At 51.1% G+C, this 23103-nt stretch overlaps 1 protein-coding gene across 3 annotated transcripts in view; it reads left to right on the top strand.

The window, feature by feature from the left end:
* The window catches only part of RAB11FIP5 (RAB11 family interacting protein 5), a 43420-nt gene that overhangs the window by 5129 nt on the left and 15188 nt on the right, over nucleotides 1-23103 (top strand). For all 3 annotated transcript variants that reach the window (XM_070379806.1, XM_070379807.1, XM_005901332.2), the window contains exons 2-3: nucleotides 20455-20891; nucleotides 20986-21685. In XM_070379806.1, the coding sequence (XP_070235907.1) occupies nucleotides 20455-20891; nucleotides 20986-21685 (1137 nt within the window). The remainder of the gene's footprint in view (nucleotides 1-20454; nucleotides 20892-20985; nucleotides 21686-23103) is intronic.

Raw genomic sequence — 23103 nt, 5'->3', positions numbered from 1 at the left:
CAACAGCGACACTGAAAGGCTCATCTGGCCTCGTCCAGGTGTTTCCCCTGCCATTCCCACCCTGCGCAGGGACAGAAGATTAACACAATGACAGGAGCTCTGTGTGTTCTCTGGGAGTCTGTACCTTATTTTTTTTCCTGCTCAGGGCTGTCTTCTGCAAACTGGTGTGGTCGTGAAGAAGCCTTGCCCTTTCTCATGGCCAAGTAATAGGGATAAGTCCATGGAGTGGGTCCTTTCTGCACCTGGCACTTCTGTCAAGGAGGAGTCTGATGGCTTTGTTCTGACTGAGCTGGCCTGTGGGGCTGGGCCCAGGGCTCCTCAGTGAGCATAATAAGCTAGTTTAGCTCCCAGGAGATAGTGCTGGTGGTGTGGGGGAGGAGGGGTGTTGTCAGGGGCCACCTTGACCTTCAGTTGACCCCAGGGGTGGGAAATGGAAACACTGACCTTGACAGTGGACTTCTAATGTCAGAGCTGTGAGAGTGCTTAGACATGTGGAAATGGAGGCTGGGAGGGCAAGTGGCAGGCTCTCAGCTATGTAGCAATTAGGAAGGGTGGGGCTCTGTGGTTTCTCTTAGGCCCTGGCAGCTTGAAGGGCTGAAGGATTTGGGGTAAAGAAGAGATGGCACTTGGGGCCCTGAGTGCATCCCAAGGTTTCTGTGGAAGTGCCAGAGGGGTTTTAGGGAGATGGGGACATTTCCACTGGGATAGGGAAGGGGGCCTTGGGACTTCTCTGAGACGCTGAGGAACAGTCTAATCCACAGGCCTTTCTGCCTGGGCAGAGGCCAGGGGAGGCCACCGGTTGGGCAGGGAGTTGAAAGGAGGGGAGCACATGGACACCCCAGCCTGCATGTTCAGAGAGTGCAGTCTTATTAGGAGGATAGACCCCACATTTGGAGGAAGGGCCATGGCCAGGTGCTGTATTTTGGGGTCTAGCCAGGAAACACTGGAGATTTCAGAGCAGACAGAATCCCTGGGCTCAGCTGTGGTCAGGGACGGCCTCCTGGAGGAGGAGGTACCCCAGACCTGTCAGGCTGGCCATCAGGGATCCCGTTTGCCACCCAACTTGCTCTGAGTTCCCATACAGACCGCACGTAGCACTCGTTTTTGGAGAAATGTCATTGCCTCATTTGTCTAGTGTATCACTGATTATGTCCTGCTTAGGTGCTGACGCTGTCCTGAGGATTTGTCTTCCATCAGCTTATAACAACCTCTTGAGGTGTAGCTATTGTTACTGTGTTTAACAAGTGAGGAAACTGAGACGCAGAGAGGTGAAGTGACTTTTCTAAAGGTACCTAGTACACGGCCGTCAGGCTTGTACCCAGACAGTCTGGCTCCAGATTCTGTGCTCTTCAGCACCATGCTGCACCATCCGTCTGAGTCTTCCCTCATGTCTCCCAGCATTCAGCTTTGCACGGAACCTGGTGTTCAGCAGCTGCCCTCCTTAGGGTTCATCTCTCCTCCCCAAAGTCCATCTCTGTAGTCAGGCTTGGAGGCTCTGGAAGCATGACCTTCCATGCTTCTCCTGTGTGAGGCCTTGACTGGCTGGGATAAGTGCATTTAGTCTGCAGCTCCGTGTCTAGTCATATCTTTCTCAGGAGATGGGGGTGTTGCCTGGTCGTTTGGGGAAGAGGGTATCACTGCCACTACACTATCTCATACGAGTGAGGGAGGGGCTGGAAAGCTCTGCCTCGCCCCCAGACACCCCCACCCCCCACCCCAGGGAGATTTGCTCTCGTTGACTTGTACAGTATAGCTGGGCTTGGGATATCATCACCAGATACAAGACTTCCTGACCTTTCCCAAAAAAATGACATGCTTGTTTGACTGTGACGGAACCCTCTGAGCCATCTGGTTCCTCTTCCTACAGTCATGCGGTGGTTTGCTTTTTTCTTTCTTTCTTTTGTTCAACATCTAGTAAGTAATTACTGGGCAACCACTGTGCCAAGGTTAGGGCTTTGGAGGAAACATGAGAAAGAAAATTTATAGCCCTTTCCCTAGGAAGGCAAAAATATGTTTGAGGCAAGACTTAATACAGGAAGGGTAATTAACCAAAAAGCAGTATATAAAAAGTATGAGAGAAAGGATCAAAAGAAGGACCAACTCACCAGGGTTGGTGTGATCAGGGTGGACCGTGTGTAGGAGGTAGAGCCTTGAATGACAGATGAGGTGTGATAGGGGCTGGGTGAGTTGGGAGGGAGACTGCCCCTCTGGAAGGGAAGGGAAGTGTGATGGGCTGGGCCAGGAAAGGGAGTGGAGGGGAGCTGAGTTAGTTTAGCTATGTGCTTCTCTCAGCAAAACAGCCTGGCTTTCTTTCACATTTATTTTTGAGTAGTTTACTGGTCTAAAAATTCTAAAGATACAGAGGTTACACTGTGAAAAATTTTCCTTGCCCTGACCTTGAGTCATCTAGCTCCTTTCTCTGGAGGCAGCCAGCATTACCAGATCTCATCTACTTTTAAAAGCCAATGCATTATAGATTTCTTCTCCCCCTCACATTGTGTTTGCACAAACGCAGCTTTCTTCATGCACACGGTTCTATACCTACTGTCAGCCTGGCTTCCCCACAGAGGGATGTTACTGCTTGTGTCCACCTGTTGTGGTGCTTTCCCAGTGGCTCAGCAGGTAGAGTCTGCCTGCAATGCAGGAGACACAGGAGACGCTGGGTCTGGAACATTGCCTGGAGGAGGAAACCGAGACCCACTCCAGTAGTTTGCCTGAAAAATCCCATGGACAGAGGAACCTGAAAAATCCCATGGACAGAGGAGCCATGCAAAGAGTCGGACATGACTGAAGGACTGAGCACGCCACCTATTGTGTCTGAACCGAGACCCTAGCAGGGGGACGGCCATACTTAGTTTTATCCTCTGGAACTCAGGACTCTGGTTCGGGGTGAATATTGGGTTAGGAGCACCGGGGAGGGGAGTGTGGGTAAGTAGAATTTCTTCCTTATCCCTTGTCTCCCAGAGAGTCCCCTGGGAGGGTCATCTCGCTGGTTCTCCTTTCTCCTGGGCAGGGTCATCGCTCTTTGGTCCTGGGCCACCTTCCTCCCATAGGGCTGACGACAGCCCATAAAAGGTCCCGACAGTAAATCCAAATCTTTATGTGTGGGTTGGCCTACTTCTCAGAGTGCTTTCCCAGCATCACCTCATTTCCTTCTTCCCTGAGGGCAGGCAGGCTGACCCCCATTTTTACTGATGTTGAGACTGGGGTCTGAGGAGTGGGATGACCTATTCAAGGTCACACAGCTCATTAGTGGCAGCCAGATTTCTGACCCCCAAGCCCAGTGCTTTTCCCATACATCATGCTTTCAACTGTCCATACTTCCTGTTGCTGTGTGGTTAGACGTGTCTCCAAGTAGGCATGGGTCCCTGGCCTCTGCCTGAGGCAAGCTGACAGCGACTGACCTCTGGAGCCTACGGCAGGAGGAGGGGTGCGGACTGCTCGAGAAGTTTGTGCCTAGGCAGGGGGGAGGCTGAGCCTGACTGGGCTGAGGCGAGCCCAAGCAGCCCATGCCCACGGAGGCAGGGGCAGCTAATGAAATGACAGTTCTGGGCTCTGAGGACTGTTGCCCAGAGCCAGAGTAGGTGGTAAGAATCTCTGGCCTGATAAAGGGGCACTGTCCTCTCCTGCAGTTGAGTCTGGCTTGCAGTTTTTACCTTTGATACCAAATCAAAGGCAGGCTTAGGTTGTGAGCATTGAGAGCCGTAAGGGATTGGCCTTCTCCCTGCATCCTATCTGCTGGTGTGTGAGGAGGTCGGCCGGCCGGAGATCTGGGGAGAAGCGAAGGCATCTAGATGGAGGAGCCTCTGGGGAAAGCTTTTCCAGCCAGCTCTTCAAACTCTGAGTTACACAGTTTGAGTTGGTATTTCTCCCCGTCTTCACTGGCTTATTTTATCATCCCTCTTTTACAGAGGTGAAGCGGGTGGTTGAAAGCCACTTTGTAAGTCAGATCCAGGACTAGAACCTGGGTCTCCTGTCTTACAGCTCACTGAGGATTTTCCTCACGTGAACCGTGAACTTCCAGATGTTCAAGCTGGTTTTAGAAAAGGCAGAGGAATCAGAGATCAAATTGCCAACATCCGCTGGATCATGGAAAAAGCAAGAGAGTTCCAGAAAAACATCTATTTCTGCTTTATTGACTATGCCAAAGCCTTTGACTGTGTGGATCACAATAAACTGTGGGAAATTCTGAAAGAGATGGGAATCCCAGACCACCTGACCTGCCTCTTGAGAGACCTATATGCAGGTCAGGAAGCAACAGTTAGAACTGGACATGGAACAACAGACTGGTTCCAAATAGGAAAAGGAGTACCTCAAGGCTGTATATTGTCACCCTGCTTATTTAACTTCTCTGCAGAATACATCATGAGAAACGCTGGGCTGGAAGAAGCACAAACTGGAATCAAGATTGCCGGGAGAAATATCAATCACCTCAGATATGCAGATGACACCACCCTTATGGCAGAAAGTGAAGAGGAACTAAAAAGCCTCTTGATCAAAGTGAAAGAGGAGAGTGAACAAGTTGGCTTAAAGCTCAACATTCAGAAAACTAAGATCATGGCATCCGGTCCCATCACTTCATGGGAAATAGATGGGGAAACAGTGGAAACAGTGTCAGACTTTATTTTTTTGGGCTCCAAAATCACTGCAGCCATGAAGTTAAAAGACGCTTACTCCTTGGAAGGAAAGTTATGACCAACCTAGATAGCATATTCAAAAACAGGGACATTACTTTGCCAACAAAGGTCCGTCTAGTCAAGGCTATGGTTTTTCCAGTAGTCATGTATGAATGTGAGAGTTGGACTGTGAAGAAAGCTGAGCACCGAAGAATTGATTCTTTTGAACTGTGGTGTTGGAGAAGACTCTTGACAGTCCCTTGTACTGCAAGGAGATCCAACCAGTCCATTCTAAAGATCAGTCCTGGGTGTTCTTTGGAAGGAATGATGCTAAAGCTGAAACTCCAGTATTTTGGCCACCTCATGCGAAGAGTTGACTCATTGGAAAAGACTGTGATGCTGGGAGGGATTGGGGGCAGGAGGAGAAGGGGATGACAGAGGATGAGATGGCTGGATGGCATCACTGACTCGATGGACGTGAGTTTGAGTGAACTTCAGGAGGTGGTGTTGGACAGGGAGGCCTGGTGTGCTGCGATTCATGGGGTCGCAAAGAGTTGGACACGACTGAGCGACTGAACTGAACTGAGGTTTTTCCACTATTCCTTTAAAATATTTTTTTAATAAATATTTTATTTTTTAGAAAATTTATTTACTTTTTGGCTGCATTGGGTCTTAGTTGCAGCATGTGGGCTTCTCGCTAGTGTGGTGCACAGGTTCCAGGGCACGTGGGCTCTGAGTTTTGGCACATGGGCTTAGCTGCCCTGTGGCCTGTGGGATCTTAGTTCCCTGACCAGGGATCAAAGCTGCATCCCCTGCACTGGAAGGCGGATTCTTCATCACTGGACCACCAGGGAAGTTCCTAAAATAATTAGTTTTCCCAACCTATTTCTGGGACTGAAGCTAAGCCCTGTCAACGCCATCTCGTCTATCCAGCGTGTGTTAGAGCAGGCCCAGTCCCTGGGTTGTGGGGGTGAAAGGTGAGTAACATTCCGTGCTGTCAGTAAGCAGTGACAGCACAGGTGGAGTGGCTCTGCTGTGCCCAGGAGTGCCACTCCTTCCCCTCCCCATTGCTCCTGTCCTAGTTTAAGCAGTTTTTTTTTAACATCTCCTGCAGACTTAGCTGCTTCAGCTTTTTTATAAGCCAGAATGCCAGTGTATTAATTTATGATGAGAAATAACTGCTAAGGCACAGGGAATTGCCTGCGTCAGCCTGGCTGTGGGGCCTGTCCTGGGTTCAGCTCTGTGGCTGGCTCTGTGGCCTCACCTCTTGCCTGCCCCTTTCCCTGTTGCCCTGTGCTCTTCCTAGAGCCCAGCGGCCATAGGTCTTATCCTTGTTTCCTACCCTGTAGTGCTCTTCCAGGCCCAGAGGAAAGCTGCAGCTCTTTAGCATGATGTTTGGGGCAGTCTCCTCTATCTGCTCCAAAGCACCTTTCTGTCCATCTTCACTTCTCCAGCCCTCAGCACCTGGATATTCCGTTCCTCCCACCTGGAGTGTCTCTGCACCTGCCTCCTTGCCTCCTGACCCATCATTCAAGACCCAGTATGAGTGTTGGCATCTGTCAATGAAAATAATAAACAGCCTATTATAAAAATAGGAAAGAATTTCGTTTGAGCCAAACTGAGGATTAGCCTGGACACCCACTTCCCAGATTACTCTAGAGAAACTGCTCTGGAGAAGCATGGTTTCCAGCACAAGTTTATATATCTTGTCAGAACAAAGAACATGAAACAAGTCAGGGATACATGTCAAGATCTCCACCCATCCACCCATAAGCATGCACACAGCAAGTCAGCATGGCCTTGCACCTGGGAAGGGAATCTTATCGTTAAAGGGGGACCAGCATTGGGTTCCCTGGAGAGGGGAGTGGCTACCCTCTCCAGTATTCTTGCCTGGAGAATTCCATGGACTGGATAGTTCGCGAGGTCACAAAGAGTTGGACAGGACTGAGTGACTTTCACTTATGAGAATTTATGAGCATTGGTGTCCCAAGAAGAGAAGTATTTAATCTTTATTTTTAACACGGGCATGCTTTACCTTTTGTTAGTGTCTTTTCTCTAATAATTAAAGCAGATGTCCAATGTATGTTTGTAACCTCATGGCAAATAGGTGGGGAAAAATGTGGAAACAGTGACATTTTATTTTTTTGGGTTCTGAAATCACTGCATGTGGCGACTGCAGCAACACAATTAATAGACGCTTGCTCCTTGGAAGAAAAGCTATGACAGCCCTAGACTAGCATATTAAAAAGCAGAGACAGTCACTTTGCTGACAAAGGTCCATACAGTCAAAGCTACGGTTTTTCTAGTAGTCACGTACAGATGGGAGTTGGACCACAGAGAAGGCTGAGTGCCGAAAAATTGATGCTTTCAAACTGTAGTGTTGGAGAAGACTCTTGAGAGTCCCTTGGACTGCAAGGAGATCAAACCAGTCAATCCTAAAGGAAATCAACCCTGAATATTCACTGGAAGGACTGATGCTGGAGCTTAAGCTCCAATACTTTGGCCACTTGATGCGAAGAGACTCATTAGAAAAAACCCTGATGCTGGGAAAGATTGAGGGCAAGAGGAGAAGGGGGCATCAGAGGATGAGATGGTTGGATGGCATCACGGACTCAATGGACATGAGTTTGAGCAAACTCCAGGAGATAGTGAAGGACAGGGAAGCCTGGCATGCTACAGTTCATGGGATCACAGAGTCAGACACGACTTGGCAGCTGAACGGCAACAACAGTGTATGTTTGATAGGCCACAAACAGGCTATTTTAGTGAGTATAAGAGTCAGGTTTTCTCAGGTATAAGCCAGAATGACTTCCTGTATCTCAATATGTGAAAATTTCTTTTATCAGGTCCTTTACCACTTCTCCTGAAATATTCTTTCATTTAGCCTATCTGTGCATTTTATTTGTACGTTTTTGTGGTGTTAATCACTTTCTTCCTTTATTTATGTGGCTGTCTTATTTCCCTACTATGATGTAAGCTTCTCAAGGACACCCCCCCCTTTTTTTTTTTAACTTTGGCAAATACTTCGGAAATATTCTGAGCCTGGCTGAGGGCTCCTCTGGTTAGATGGGCAAGTTCCCTATGCCTCTGAGACTTTGTGGGTGTCAGGATGGGCTGTCAGGATCTCACGTGCCATGCCCTGTGCTGAGGCTATGGAGATGTGTAGATAGCACAAGGCTCAGGTATGCAACCAGGAGCAGGGCGCAGTCACAGGACAGGGAGAAGAAAACCTGTGTCCTGGCCCAAGGCTACCCTCGCCTCCACAGGGATCTAACAGAAAGGCCCCGTTAGTCTCAAGTGGGACTGAAGGAGAATATAGCTGAGTCAGTATGTATTTCCAGCCATTTCCAACAGATGCTGGTGCTTTTCAAAAAACATCACCATGACGCTTGTTAACAGATAAAAAAAATCAGCAGTTCCTTAATCATCCAGTCAGTATCCAGTCCATATTCAAATTGCCCTGATATCAGGACTCCCTGTTTATGAGTGGTTTGTTGAATCAGGATCCAAACGGGGCTCCCTCCCAGCCGGGGCCTAGTTGTTAGGTCTCCCAGGGCAACAGTCCCCTCCTCCCTTACCTGAGGGAGGAGCTGAGTCACTTGTCCTTGAGAGCATCCGCACTGTGGCTGATGGCTTCCCCTTTGATGTCCTTCACCCTAATTTTGCAGCCCCTGAGGGCTAGTTGCTAGGTCTGAAAGTCCTGCTCCCTAGACCCTGCCTCTTGCAGGAGTTCCTCTGCCCGAGGAGGCTGACTCTGCTGCATGGCCTCGGCAGGCACACCGGCTCCATCTCCACTTCACTGGGGCTGAGATTAAGCAGTGGGTTCTGGACTGTTAGCTGACCCAGCTACCGTGGAGTTATCCATTCAGCCTTTCTCCCAATGGATTTTAGTATCCATTAATGATTGCTGCCTAGGACTCTAGTTGTTTTTTTTCTTTATTAGCAGGAATCTGGCATAAGGAAGCGTTTTCGTTTTCCCTGTGATTGTTTGGTCATTCTACACAGGAACATCAGGAATGGCAATTCTTTGCCATTGTTTTTCAGTTTGTGGTTGACTTCCAATTTAGAAATCCATAATAGTGTGATGACAACAGTCACTTACATGATGGTTTCCTGCCAAAGAGAAATTGTAGGACTTTGTGAGCCTGGAGAAAGGCAGACAAGGTGAATGGTCTCTGAAGGCTTCAGGCCTTTTCAGCTGTTGTTATTGAGTCACTCAGTTGGTCCAATTCTTCACGACCCTGTGGACTGTAGATGTCCAGCCTCCTCTATCCATGGAATTCTCCAGGCAAGAACACTGGAGTGGGTAGCCATTTCCTTCTCCAGGGCATCCTCCTGACTCAGGGATCAAACCCGGTTTTCCTGCATTGCAGGCAGATTCTTTACTGTTTGAGCCACCAGGAAGCCCTCAGGCCTTTTCAAAGCAAGAGATTTAATCAATACAGTGTTGCTTGAAGTGACTGATGGCTGCTGGCCTAGAATAGGGATTTGGGGCAGATTGTTATGCTCATCAGAATGTTATGAACAGGTATCTTGGTGTCTTCTCCTAGAGTTTCCCCCAACATCTGCTTTTTGAGTTGCAGTCTTCTCCTCTCTGGAGCTCTGTAGCCCCCACTTGTACTGACTCCCTGGGGAGGCTCAGTGGGGAGAGTAAGCCCTGGAAAGGACAACTGGATCAGTATATCTTTCCTTCACATTGGTGGTTCTTTTAGGAGATTCTTCAGCCAGAACAGCGGGCAGCACAGCTGTCTTCTCAGGGCCTCTCAGCTTCATTTATCTTGGGGCACAGTTCATTCCTACAGCTGTCAGCTTTGCAGGCCCCTCATCCCCAGCATGGTGGTAGCTGTTCCCTAGCCTGAGGTAGGCCTGTCTCTGAAGTTGGTGGCTACGGCCAGAAGAGAGAAGCTGCAGAAGCTGCAGATAAGTAGGCAGGTAAGGCTCAGGTGAGGACCAGCCTGGGAAAGTTGGAGATTGTGGTGTTGGGGACACGAGGAAAACCTCTGGGAGCAGCCTGCCCCTGAGGCAGCAGGTGCACCTGGCTGCTTTTGTTTGTCTGGAGTCGCCTTCACTGCCTTGCTGGGTGTTGGAGGACTGGGCACTGTGGCGAGACGCTCAGGAGCTGCAGAGCCTTTGGCTGGTTCCTTGCCCCTTACCAGCAAGGCTCTCTTGTACCCAATGGGACATGAGGTGTCTGTCCTCTCATTTGGGATCTCAGCCTGGGAGCCGTGCATTGGGACAGGAAGGGGAAGACGTGCTCAGTATGTGCTTTGCAGCAAGCCCTATAGAGGCAGCACAACCCGAGCAGTGAGAGGAGCATCGTCCAGCTCCTCCTCTGGGAACTACACTCAGCATCTTCCACAGAGCCCTCGCTTTAGCTTTGAGCTCTATCTCTAAGTGTGCTTTATTATTTTGTGCCTCTGTTAGCAAGATGTGGAGAAGGCGATGGCACCCCACTCCAGTACTCTTGCCTGGAAAATCCCATGGACAGAGGAGCCTGGTGGGCTGCAGTCCATGGGGTTGCTAAGAGTCGGACACGACTGAGTGACTTCACTTTCACTTTTCACTTTCATGCATTGGAGAAGGAAATGGCAACCCACTCCAGTGTTCTTGCCTGGAGAATCCCAGGGACGGAGGGGCCTGGTGGGCTGCCGTCTATGGGGTTGCACAGAGTCGAACACAACTGAAGTGACTTAGCAGCAGTAGCAAGATGTGTTCTAAGGTAGTTGCTTTTTCACTGTATGCCGTTTCAGCATAAAAAGGAGTCCTCTACTTTCGGATGGCAGTAGAAGCCTGTAGCTTTAAAGTTCAAAGCAGTGATAGAGGCGATGCGTGTAGACGAGACTTGGCAACGCCTGCTGCAGCTGTCACGTGGTATGAAAACGCCCGGTTTCCCTTGGTGGCGCGTTCACAGGTACTGCTGCTCTACAAAGATTTGCAAAAATTCATAATTGAAAAAAGTGCCAAATTTCAGTTAGAGATGAGGGGAAATAGAGATGTAATGCTCCTATCTAACACATACCCCTGCTTTAGAGAAACTCCTTGGTTGGGAAGGAACATGGGGGTTTCTGGGTCCAGGTGTGTGTGTGTGCTGTACTTGGGGAGGGAGGCAGTCTAGTGCAGTGATCAGGGTCAGCTGCTCTGGAGACAAGGAGCCTGAGATTCCTGGTTCCTCTGTTTACAAAAAAGAAGCGTGTGCCGTAACCCTGTGGACTTCTCTCTGTTCTGGTGCTTGCATCTGCAAAACATGTGAGCTAACACTTGGGTGGCGCTTCCCGTGTGCCAGACCCTGTTCTGAGTGCTTCACGTGTAATCTGTTTAATTGTCAGCGTGGTCTTGTGAAGGCAGCCAACATCCATTACCCTCATTTTATAGATAAGTACGAAAAGGCATAGAGAGATAGGGGAACCCACTCTCTGTCACGCAGCTGGTTATATGGTGATCTGGGGCTTAGACCAGGCAGCCAGGCTCCAGAGTCCAGGCTGGTAGCCACTTTCAAGGTCGGCCTCCCACACCTGCGTCACAGGGCTTTTAAGGGTATTATTTGGATCTAATTTGCTGTGTTGAGTGCTTAGTACAGTGCCTGCCCACAGTAGATGCTAAATGAGAGGTGTAGTTGTTGATGCTAAGATTATTGCCCTAGTGACGGGCTAGCATGGGGTCAACGCCTGACCTCCATTCAGGAAATGGGCACTTACCAGAGCTGATGGGTGTATTCTCTTAGGGAAGTTGATGGAATTCTTAGCTCAGGGATTGGGGATGAGGCCTTCACGGTTAAAGAAGGCATCCTTTTGGAACTGTCTGTCCCCTGAAGCCTGGCATGTGGCTCCCACCTCAGGAGGCTCTTTCTGGGAACAGGGGGTACCCTCTTTGCTCTGGGAGCTTCTGGTCTCATGATTAAGACTTGTGGGTTTGTGGTGATATAAACATTACATATAGGTCAGTTGTGAACAGGGACAAACAAGTTCCTAAGTTATTTCATAGATTAATTTGTTAGTTAATTGAAAAGATACTTGAATATCCACTCTTTCAAACCTGGTGACATACAGATGAGCAGAATAAAGTTCCTGCCTGTAGAGCAGGGAAAGACAGACATTACACAGCAGTGTATTGTTCAGTCGCTAAATCATGTCCGACTCTTTGTGACCCCATGAATTGCAGCATGCCAGGCTTCCCTGTCCTTCAGTGTCTCCTGGAGTTTGCTCAAACTCATATCCATTGAATCCGTGGTATCATCCAACCATCCATCTCAAGCTCTGTCACCCCCTTCTCCTCTTCTCCTCAATCTTTCTCAACATCAGGGTCTTTTCCAATGAGTCGGCTCTACACATCAGATGGCCAAAGTATTGGAGCTTCAGCTCCAGCGTCAGTCCTTCCAATGAATATTCAGTGTTGATCTCCTTTAGGGTTTACTGGTTGGATCTCCTTGCAGTCCAAGGGACTCTCAAGAGTCTTCTCCAGCACCACAGTTCAAAAGCATCAATTCTTCGGTGCTCAGCCTTCTTTATGGTCCAACTCTCACATCCATACATGACTACTGGAAAAACCATAGCTTTGACTAGATGGACCTTTGTCAGCAAAGTGATGTTTCTGCTTTTTAATATGCTGTCTAGGTTTGTCACAGCCTTTCTTCCGAGGAGCAAGCACCTTTTAATTTCATGGCTGCAGTGATTTGGGAGTCCAAGAAGAGAAAATCTGTCATTTGTTTCCATTTTTTCCTCATCAATTTACCATGAAGTGATGGGACCAGGTACCATGATGTTAGTTTTTTGAATGTTGAGTCTTTTTTAAAAATTTTATTTATTTTAATTGGCAGCAAAACACTTTACAACATTGTGGTGGTTTTTGCCATACGTTGACATGAATCAGCCTGAATGTTGAGTCTTAAACCAGCTCTTTCAGTCTCCTCTTTCACCTTCATCAAGAGGCTCTTTAGTTCCTCTTAACTTCCTGCTATTAGAATGGTATCATCTGCGTATCTGAGGTTATTAATGTTTCTCCCGCTATTCTTGATTCCAGCTTGCATTTCATCCAGCCCGGCTTTTCACATGATGTAGTCTGCATGTAAGTTAAATAAGCAGGGTGACAATATGCAGCCTTGACGTACTCCTTTCCCAATTTGGAACCAGTCTGTTGTTCCATGTCCAGCTCAAACTGTTGCTCCTTGACCTGCGTTCAGATTTCTCAGGAGGCAGGTAAGGTGGTCTTGTATTCCCATCTCTTGAAGAATTTTCCACAGTTTGTTGTGATCCACACAGTCAAAGGCTTTAGCGTAGTCAATGAAGCAGAAGTAGATGTTTTTCTGGAATTCTCTTGCTTTTAATAGGATCTAACAGATGTTGACAGCTTGATCTTTGGTTCTGTGCCTTTTCTAAATCCAACCTGTACATCTGGACGTTCTTGGTTTGCATACTGTTGAAGCCTAGCATGTGAAATGAGCGCAATTGTGTGGTAGTTTGAACATTCTTTGGCATTGCCCTTCTTTGAGATTGGAATGAGAACTGACCTTTTCCAGTCCTGTGACCATTGCTGAGTTTTCCAAGTTTGCTGACATATTGAGTGGAGCACTTTAACAGCATCATCTTTTAGGATTTGAAGTAGCTCAGCTGGAATCCCATCACCTCCAGTAGCTTTGATTGTAGTGTGCTTCCTAAGGCCCACTTGACTTCACACTGCCCTGTCTGGCTGCTAGTGAGTGACCACACCATTGTGGTTATCCAGGTCATTAAGACCTTTTTTGCACAGTTCTGTGTATTCTTGCCACCTCTTCTTAATCTCTTCTGCTTCTGTTAGGTCCTTGCCATTTCTGCCCTTTTTTGTACCCATCTTTGCATGAAACGTTCCCTTGGTAGCTCTCATTTTCTTGAAGAGATCTCTAGTCTTTCCCATTCTGTTGTTTCACTGTGTGGGATACACGTGCACACACACACACACACACCCCTCTGTCAGGTGGTGTTAGTATGCTGAAGAAATAGAACAGAGTTAAGGAGCAGTTGTAGTTGGGGTACTCAAGGAAAACTGAGAAAGTTCAGACGAATGGGGACCTGTTGTGAGTGAGTAAGTGCAGATCTGGGCCTGTGTCTCAGGCAGAGGGAAAAGCAAGAGCAGTGGCCTGGAGGTGGGAACACAGTGAAGAGCAGTGTGGGATGAGATATGCAGAGGATCAGAGGAGCCGGGACCCAAAAGATGAGTCCTTTCTGCCATGCTGAGGAGCAGTGTGGGATGCACTCCAAGTTCACCCACATGCTGCAGGAAGCTTGGATGGCAGGGAGGCAGGTGAGCAGGGAATTGTGATATTCAGCAGGGGTTTGTGGTGGACTGTACTGTAGGCTGCCAGTGATGAGAGGGGTTGAAATCTAGATGTAGTCGGTTCATAGAGTTCAAAATTTAGATGTAGGGTGTGACGGGGAAAAAGAGACAAGGATGGTTCCTGGTTTGGGATTTGAAATAAATGAGGAGTGGATGCTTAGGAAGGGGCACCATTATTTGGGTCATAAGCTGAACTCTGGACTGATAGTGTTACTGAACTGAACTCAGGTCTGCCCGCCTGACATGCAGCAGAGCCAATCTCCTGACACTGGGTAGTGGTGAAGTAAAGAACAGTGTTTATCTGCAGGGTGGCAGTAAGATGAACAGGCAGCTCGTGCTCAAAAGGCCTGAACTCCCCGTTGGCTTTCAGGCAAAGGTTTGTAAAGACTGTTAGGAGTTAGCTCTGGACCTTCTTCTGGTCAGTCGGTGATGAGGTAACAGGATGTTGTTTGGGGAGCCTCAGTCATCAGCTTTCTGGTTCCTGCTTGTTGTGGTCAATAAGTAGTCACCACCCTCTGCCAGGTGGCGGAGGGGCCTTAGCTTCTGCAGAGCACCTCGAAGATAGGCATCAGCCTCCTGGAGGCACCCCTGAAGTCCTGTGGCTCCACTCTTCTAATCATTAACTACTTGAGTCTGCTCTGTGGAACTCAGGGAAGGTCTAGGATACTGAAGCCCTTTGTTCCCTGCAAGCAAGAAACAGGACATGGAGGGGCTTGTGTGTCCTGGAATGCCCCACAGAGTCCTCCTTGGTTACAGTTTCCCTTTTTCTTTGATACTCCTCAATCCTCGGGGGACAGGGGTGGGACAAGGAAAGGAATAAAGTTTTGAATCAAGAGATAAATCATAAAAGAGAACTAGGACACGAGGACACCTAACTCCAAGTCCACGTTCTTAACCTTCAGTGGGCGGTGCTTGTCATCAGGCTGAAGGCACACATTGGGCCTCTGGACATCCTGAGAGGACAGAGCTGGAAAAGGTCGGCAGGTGGACTTGGTTTCAGTAAGAATTGGAGACAAGTCAGGTGTGCCTGGCCCTGTGGCTGGCAAGGACCCCACCGCCCTTGGGGATCCTAAGAAGCCAACCAGGCGCTTACATGTGTGTGTTTGACATCTGCTGTAGGTCTGCTTTCCCGGGGTGGTGGCTTTTCCAGTTTTGCTATCTGGTAGCTGTCAGCCCAGCTCTGTTTACTGAGAAATGGGTGGAGAGCTGGGCATGGTAGGCCTGGGAGCCCGCTCGTAGCAATAGCTAAGCCAGAATCTTGGTAACAGGTGAGGCAGCTACCACCCTCCTTCATCCCACCTTTGTCCTCTGCACCCCCGCAGAGGGTGGGGAGGGGTCCAGCAGGGTAGGAAGCTGAGGGCTGAGTCCTAAGTTCATACTCGGCCTGCTGAATTTTGTCAGACAGAGTGAGGCTGAGGGGGAGGTATGGTGACTGAGCCAGGGCCCTTGTAGAGGTTTTCTGTAGTTCTGCATCTCCTCCCGCTACCCCCTCCCCCCACCCCTGAAGTCTGAATGCTGATGGCTGCTAGAGGAGGCTGGGCTGCTCCCAGGCATGCTTTTAATGGTCTGGGGACAGGACAGACGCCTGTGGTTCCCTTAGTGACCTTCGGGCTCCATCCTCCTGGGATTGTGCCAACCCTTTGAAGGGGGTTCTGGTCTCCATATCCCACCTCCATGCCTCTTTGGGCCTCTGTCAGGTACTCCAGACCTTTTCCAGCTTCTGTCCTCTCAGGATGTCCAGCTTAATGAGAAAAGCTGCTCCTGGAAGGTTAAGAATGTGGACTGGGAGTTAGGCAGCTTCATGTTCAAGGACTGACTGTATCACTTACTAGCTATTTGATCCTGGGCAAGTCACAAACCTTTTGTGTAACTTGGTTTCCTCATCCACAGAATGGGGATGGTGGATCTCATCTCCTGGACTGTGTGGGTAATAAAGGAGATACAGAGTTTGGCACACACTGAGCATGCAGTAAGTCTAGCTCTGCGGAGTCTTTAGCACAAGTCACTTGTCCTGCCTCTCAGGTATGGTCCACAGGCCAGCAGCACTGGCATCCCCTGGAAGCTGGGAAGAGATGGAGCCTCTCAGGTCCATCTGCACCCATCGCATCAGAATCTGCATTTTAACTAGACTCAGTGATCCTTTTGTATTAATACTTGAGAAGCTCTGTTGTATGTCACTCCTGAAGAGCAGTGTCTATAGCGGTGCATACCTCTTGAAGTGAAAGTGAAAGTCGCTCAGTCGTGTCCACCTCTTTGCAACCCCATAGTCTGTAGCCCACCAGGCTCCTCTGTCCATGATATTCTCCAGGCAAGAATACTGGAGTGGGTAGTCATTTCCTTCTCCAGGGGCTTTCCCAATCCAGGGATCAAATCCGGGTCAAAACCTGCATGGCAGGTGCATTCTTTACCATCTGAGCCACCAGGGAAGTCCCATACCTCTTACATGCAAGGAATTGTCTCTTCCTATTTTTTTCCTGATGGAGCATGCCTTGGCTGCAGTCATACCTAGGATAAGTCCCAGATAATGATCATTGTCAAAACCCTTGTTTCCTGAGCACTTGCTGTCCAGGCTTTGGAAAGTTTAGGTGCTCGGACGGTGCAGGAGTTGAGGCGGGTGCCACGTAGGTGGAACAGTTAGGCTCCTACAGGGAAGGATGTGCAGATTGGTGATTTACATGCCACAGGGGCCAATGAATCCAGGCTTTGAGGGCTGAGCGGGTGTCAGGGAAACCGTATTGGGTCAGAATCACTGTCCTTCCTCCTGAGCTAGTGAGTCCCATTTTAGAAGTCACTTTGTGGAACAGAGGCCTTGTTCATTTTGGAACTCTTTATTCACAGAAAGCACTTAATGATGCCCGCCCCTCCCCCATGTCTGGATTCCTTCAGTAACTTGTCCCCGGTCGGGGGAGGGGAGGTGGGGGAGGGATGAGCATGTCTAGGGTCAGTTCTCTCAGAAGAAGCAGGTTCAGCGGACTTTGGAAGGGAAGCCTTGGCTGGGCAGGGGAGAGACGTGGGTTTCTTCTGGGAACCAATTGAGTGTTCCTTTTCAAAAATTTATTTATGTGGTTGCACCAGGTCTTAGTTGCAGCGCTTGGGGTCTTTAGCTGTGGCATGTGGGAGCTAGTGCCCTGACCGGGCGGGTGACCCTGGGCCCCTGTGTTGGGAGGAGTCTGAGCTGCTGGGCCACCAGGGAAGTCCCCCAGTTGAGTGTCGTTGATGAGGCACCCAGGTGGAGGGAGAGTTGGTCTCTGATCCGTGAAGCGTGTCGAGTAGGCAGGGGACCGGCCTGCTGTGGTTTTCACACTGGGTCTGGTGAATTCAGTCACCCAAGGACAGACTCCCTTCCACCTTAAATCATAGATTTTCTAGGCCTGTTGCTGCCTGCTGCTCCTTAGTCGCTCAGTCGTGTCTGACTCTTTGTGGCACCATGAACTGTAGCCTGCCAGGCTCCTCTATCCATCGGGTTTTTCAGGCAAGAATACTGAAGTGGGCTGCCATTCCCTTCTCCAGGGTTATCTTCCTGACCCAGGGATTGAACTCACGTCTCCTGCATTGCAGGCAGATTCTTTACCCACTGAGCCAATGGGGAATATTTTCTAGGCCTGGCCTTACTAATTTAGTGGGTTTTAGGTTGTATCTTGGTATGAGTAGGTATAAAGAAACCCCACACTGATGCATGCAGGTTAGGGTACTGCAGCAGCAGAACTCTGAAGATCAAATCTGTCTTGTGAGCCAACATCTGGGTGTGTGCTCAGGCCGTGGTCAAGTCCTGATTGGTTCCGGCCAGGTCTCACCTGTGGATGAGAGTGACAGGGCTTTGTCCAGGAGCGGTTGGCTGGTGGCCTTGCCGTTGTGCACAACCTGTGCGGGTCACACTCCTGGGAGAAGGCCTGCTCCAAGTACCTGGCAGGGTCCAACCAGCCCTGCCCGTGACCTGTAGGGAGACAGATGGCGACAGTGACTGAGGCGCCAGAGGCGGGTCCCAGCCATCCTCACTCTGCTCCAGATGGGGAGGGTGACAGCCAGAAAATGGCAAAGAAAGCCTTCTTTTCACTGCTGTCTCCCTGAAAAGCAGGTACAGAGGAAGAACCCCAGATTCCCTCGGGAAGAGCAGGAGCAGCAAAAGTGGCCTTATGGGGTGGAGGTTGGGAAAGGCAGGGACAAGGATCCTTGGGCCCAAGGACCCGAGCCCCAGGCTGGGCTGGCAACACATCCTCGGTGACTGAGGGGCTGGATGGAGCGGTGAGGAGCCCACCTGTCTCAGGCAGCTGAGGGCGTAAGAAAGGATGGGGCTTTCTTTCCTCTGTTTCCTATTATGATGGTAATATATGGCCCTTATAAAAAATTCACACAGAACAAAAATAGACAGTGGGAAGTGATAGTGCCCTGCAGCCTCGCCCCCAGAGAAAACCACTGTTAATGCCATGGTGTGTGGCGCGTGACCGGCTAGGGCTCAGGGCCTCTGACCTCAGCCCCAGAGACGGATGTCTGTGCTTGCTGATTCCCGTCACTCAGGGATTGGTGGCTTTGTGGCTGGAGTCCATATATTAATACTTCTCATTGCCCCACCTCCCAGAATCTTTTTGTACTAAATGAGGTCTAGTCCAGCTTTGAGCAAGTTGACTTGCCCTTGGACAACTTAAAGGGTCAGGCCCAGGGTGGATGTTGGGTTAAGAAGGCCGGGGGTGAGGATATTGGTGCTCGCTGTTTTGTCTTTCTAGTAAATGTCTCCTCGTGCCCCCAGACCTTCCTCACACACATCCCATCGGTCTGTCTGTGAGCTCCCTTCTCTGCTCCTCGCCTTGCCTCCCCCATCTTTCTTCCCCACCCCTGCTCATCTGAGAGCAGAGAAACACATACACCCCTGCTCTGAGCACTGCCCTCTGCCCTCCTTGCTTGTGCTGTGTCCTGAGTGAGCCTTCCCAGGGGGTGGTCTCTGAGGTTTGGGAGGGAAAACCAACAGCCAGGGCTCACTTTACTTAGGCTACCCAGTGGTCACCAAGAAGAGGCCAGGTGCAGAGCCCATGATGGGCACCCTAGAGGTTAGTCATGATGGATGCTTCCAAAGGGATCCAACTGGAAATGCCCCTGGGTAGACTTTTTTTTTTTAAGTTACAAGGTTTAAACCACCAACACCACCAATTCCTTGCAGTGACTTAATCTGGACATTTGCATATATAGGGGCTTTCATACAAAAGATCTCCCACCCCTTCTGTCCACGAGAAGCTCAAGGAGCTCATGCTGTGGGGTGAGCAGATGTTAGGTGGGAGATGACCACCACAGCAGGGACTGAGGCGTGTGCGGTGGGGTACATGTGTAGTGTTTGTGTGTGCTATGGGGGGTATGTGTGTGTGGTGTGTGTATACTCTGAGGCTCTTTGAGCCCTCCACTGGACTTTATTATGGAATAAAACTTGACTGGCTGGGTCTAGAATTCTGGTGAGTTTTTCCCTCAGAACTGCAAAGGCATGGCTCCATATGGTGTCCAGTGTTGCTAACGAGGACCTGATGCTGCTCTGATTTCTGAATGCGTTCTATGGACCTGTCTCCCCTCTGTGGGGGCCTCTAGGCTCCTTTTCATACCTGGGGCTCTGAAACCTCAGTGATCCCCATCACTAGGTCTTTCTTTGCTTGCTGTGCTGAATGCTGGTGAGTGCATCTGTGCTGGCGCTCACGGCCTTCGGGAGAACTTCCTTGTATTATTTCTTTCATGGCTTCTTGCTCACGTTTTCACTGTGCTCACTCTGTCTGCTTTTTTTAATTAAGAGTTTATTGTTAGAGTAGTTTTAGGTATACAGAAAAACGAGTGGAAAGTGCACAGAGCTCCCGTATATACCCCCTCCCTGCTCCTGCTGTAGTATCCTCTGTTAGTAACATCTGTATTAACATTAGTGTGGTACATTTATGATTGATTGAGCCAGGAGCAGTACATTATTGATAAGTACAGTCTCTTCCTGGCTGCTTGTTCTTGGCTGAGTTACCTCACTGTGGAGCTTTGACCTCCTGATCTGTAAAATCCCAGGCCTGTTGTGAGCTGTGCATGGAGGGGAGGTGAGAACATACCCTCCCCATTCCTTTGTAGCACATGGTGGTTGCTTCCAGATGAGGTGTGCGCTTTCCTTCCCTGGGTCTCTTGCTTAAGGCCTCTTTATGCCGTCTTGTCTGCTTCTCCATCTTGCAGAAGTGTGCCTGGCAGGGCTTTGGGTGAGTAAGTGAGGGCGTGAGAGGTGTGTGTGTGTGTGTGTGTGTGTGTGTGTTCGTGCACTAGCATTCCTGGCCCTGGGCTTCGGGGAGAGCTGTTCTTTCCAGGACTCACTGGTGGCTCACAGCAGAGCTTGGGCTACGACCAGTCAGAGGAGATGATGTAGATGGGGAAATGCGGGTAGTTGTGCCTGTACCTGGGGCCTGGGGTTGTCAGGGTTCCTCCCAGGCCTGTGGGAGGCTGTAGCAGTGGCTGTCATGACCCTCAGGGCAGGGAGGGGCTCTGGGAGGTCCCTGTGACCGGAGCCCTGACACCCTCTTCTTCCTCATAGGTGGTACAAGCTGCACTCGAAGGCGGGCAAGAAGGAGAAGGAGCGCGGGGAGATCCAGGTGACCATCCAGTTCACGCGCAACAACCTCAGCGCCAGCATGTTCGACCTGTCTGTGAAGGACAAGCCGCGGTCCCCCTTCAGTAAGATTAAGGACAAGATGAAGGGCAAGAAGAAGTTTGACCTGGAATCTGCCTCTGCCATCCTCCCCAGCAGTGCCCTGGAGGACCCCGAGCTGGGCAGCCTGGGCAAGATGGGCAAAGCCAAAGGCTTCTTCCTCCGAAACAAGCTGCGGAAGTCCTCGCTGACCCAGTCCAACACCTCGCTGGGCTCGGACAGCACTCTGTCCTCGGCCAGCGGGAGCCTGGCCTACCAGGGCCCCGGCGCCGAGCTCCTCACCCGCTCGCCCAGCCGCAGCAGCTGGCTGTCTTCAGAAGGGGGTGAGCGAGGGCAGTGGAGGGCGGGCTGTCCCCTCGGCTGTAGGGAAGGCCGGGGGGGAGCAGGCATCTCACCCAACGTGTGCTTCCCTTCCAGGCCGGGACTCTGCACAGTCCCCCAAGTTGCTCACCCACAAACGGACCTACAGTGACGAGGCCAGCCAGATGCGGGCAGCGCCTCCCCGGGCCCTTCTTGACCTTCAGGGCCACCTCGATGGGGCCTCGCGCTCCTCTCTCTGTGTCAACGGGAGCCACATATACAACGAGGAGCCCCCGGCGCCCCCACGGCACCGCAGTTCCATCTCGGGCCCGTTTCCACCCTCCAGCTCCCTGCACGCTGGCTCTTCCCGGCCCTCCGAGGAGGGGCCGCGGTCTGCGGATGACTCCTGGGCCCGAGGTAGCCGCCGCCCCAGCAGCTCCGAGGCAGTGCCTGGACAGGAGGAGCTGAGCTCACAGCCCAGAGTGTTGGCCGTGGGGGCCCGCCGCTCTGGAGAGGAGGAGGGGGCCCGGCCCTCGGAGGGGAGGCCGGTGCAGGTCACCACCCCCATGGTGGCCTCCTCTGAGGCTGCGGTGGAGAAGGAGGGAGCCCGGAAGGACGAGCGGAAGCCCCGGATGGGCCTTTTCCACCATCACCACCAGGGGCTGAGTCGGAGCGAGATGGGGCGCCGAGGCTCTCTGGGGGAGAAGGGGAGCCCCACTCTGGGAGCCTCCCCCCACCACTCGTCCAGTGGGGAGGAAAAGGCCAAAAGTAGCTGGTTTGGCTTGAGAGAAGCCAAGGAGCCATCCCAGAAACCCAGGTATGTCCTTGGCAAGACCAGCTTTGGTCCCCGGGAAAGATGCTGGGGTGTCTGCACTGAACCCCGGGGCAGGGAGGATGGAGCAACTGGGGCCCTGGGGCAGGCTGCTGGGGCTCTGGCTTTGCATGGTTGAGCGGGGGAACCCTGTCTCCCTAAGCCAAGGCTTGTTGTCTGCACATGGACACAGGTGAGTTGAAGGGCACGGCACTCTGGGGATCCCGTGGGCCTCACTTCCTGAGTTGGCACACCTATCCTCTGAGGAGGGGGAGGAAGAGGACAAAAGCGGGAAAGGCCATTTGTTGGGATTCTTTGCTTCCCAACCTCTACCTCTTGCCTGCTGGCCTCAAGGTCATGAAGCTTTGCCAGGTAGAGAGGCGAGGACTGAGGACTCACTTGAGGCTTCCCCACCCTGTGTGACGGAGAAGGCAGTGGCACCCCACTCCAGTATTCTTGCCTGGAAAATCCCATGGATGGAGGATCCTGGTAGGCTGCAGTCCATGGGGTTGCTGAGGGTTGGACGCGACTTCACTTTCACTTTCACTTTCATGCATTGGAGAAGGAAATGGCAACCCACTCCAGTGTTCTTGCCTGGAGAATCCCAGAGACGGTGGAGCCTGATGGGCCGCCGTCTATGGGGTTTCGCAGAGTCAGACACGACTGAAGTGACTTAGCAGCAGCACCCTGTCTGAACCTAGATGACTTCCCACCAGCTGTTCCAGCTGGCTCTCTGCTCTCTTCTCTCTGAGAGAAAGGAGTTGAGTAATGGATGTGCCCGCTCCTCCCCCATATACTCATCCCTGGTTGCTCCCAGGGCTTGGCCAGAGGCTGTGGGCAGCTCCCCTGAAATCTGTGACGTGTTCCGTGTCTTTGGAGACTCTTGGGGCCCTGGCCCCTTCTGGTGTCTCTTGGTCTTGGGGTAGGGTGTGTGCTGATAGTAGTTGCTCTATTTTGAATATCCTGAGTCCCACCTAGGAGAAGATTGCAGTTATTCAGCCTAGGCCCGGGACAGAGCCCCTAGCCCCCACCTTAGCCCTTTGGCCTCCTCCTGAGTTTGAGCCGGTGGAGGTTGCTGCATTGTCCAGCAGGGCTCAGGGAGGGGCTCTGGGCTTCGACCAGGAGCAGGTATCCCGCCCTTCCAAGGGCTGGGAGTCAGCCCTGGACAGGTGCCTCTGCGACAACCTCAGCCAGTGTGGCAAGGGTGGCTGTTACTGTTCTCTCAGCAAGCCCGCCCGTCCCCGTCAGTGGATATGTGAGCCAGGGGTGGAGGGGGAAGATTGGGCACAGTGGTAAAGGGTAAAAGGTAGGGTGGAGGGAAGGGCCCTAAGCCTCTGCCCCAGCAGGGAGGCGTGGACTCCTGAAGTCCCGGTTCTTCTCTTTCCCTGTGAAGTTATGAGTGTGCTCAGGGGAGCAGGGAGAGA

This window comes from Bos mutus, chromosome 11 (genome assembly GCF_027580195.1).
Source record: "Bos mutus isolate GX-2022 chromosome 11, NWIPB_WYAK_1.1, whole genome shotgun sequence".
NCBI lineage: Eukaryota > Metazoa > Chordata > Mammalia > Artiodactyla > Bovidae > Bos > Bos mutus.
This window is presented reverse-complemented; position numbering and strand designations above follow the sequence as displayed.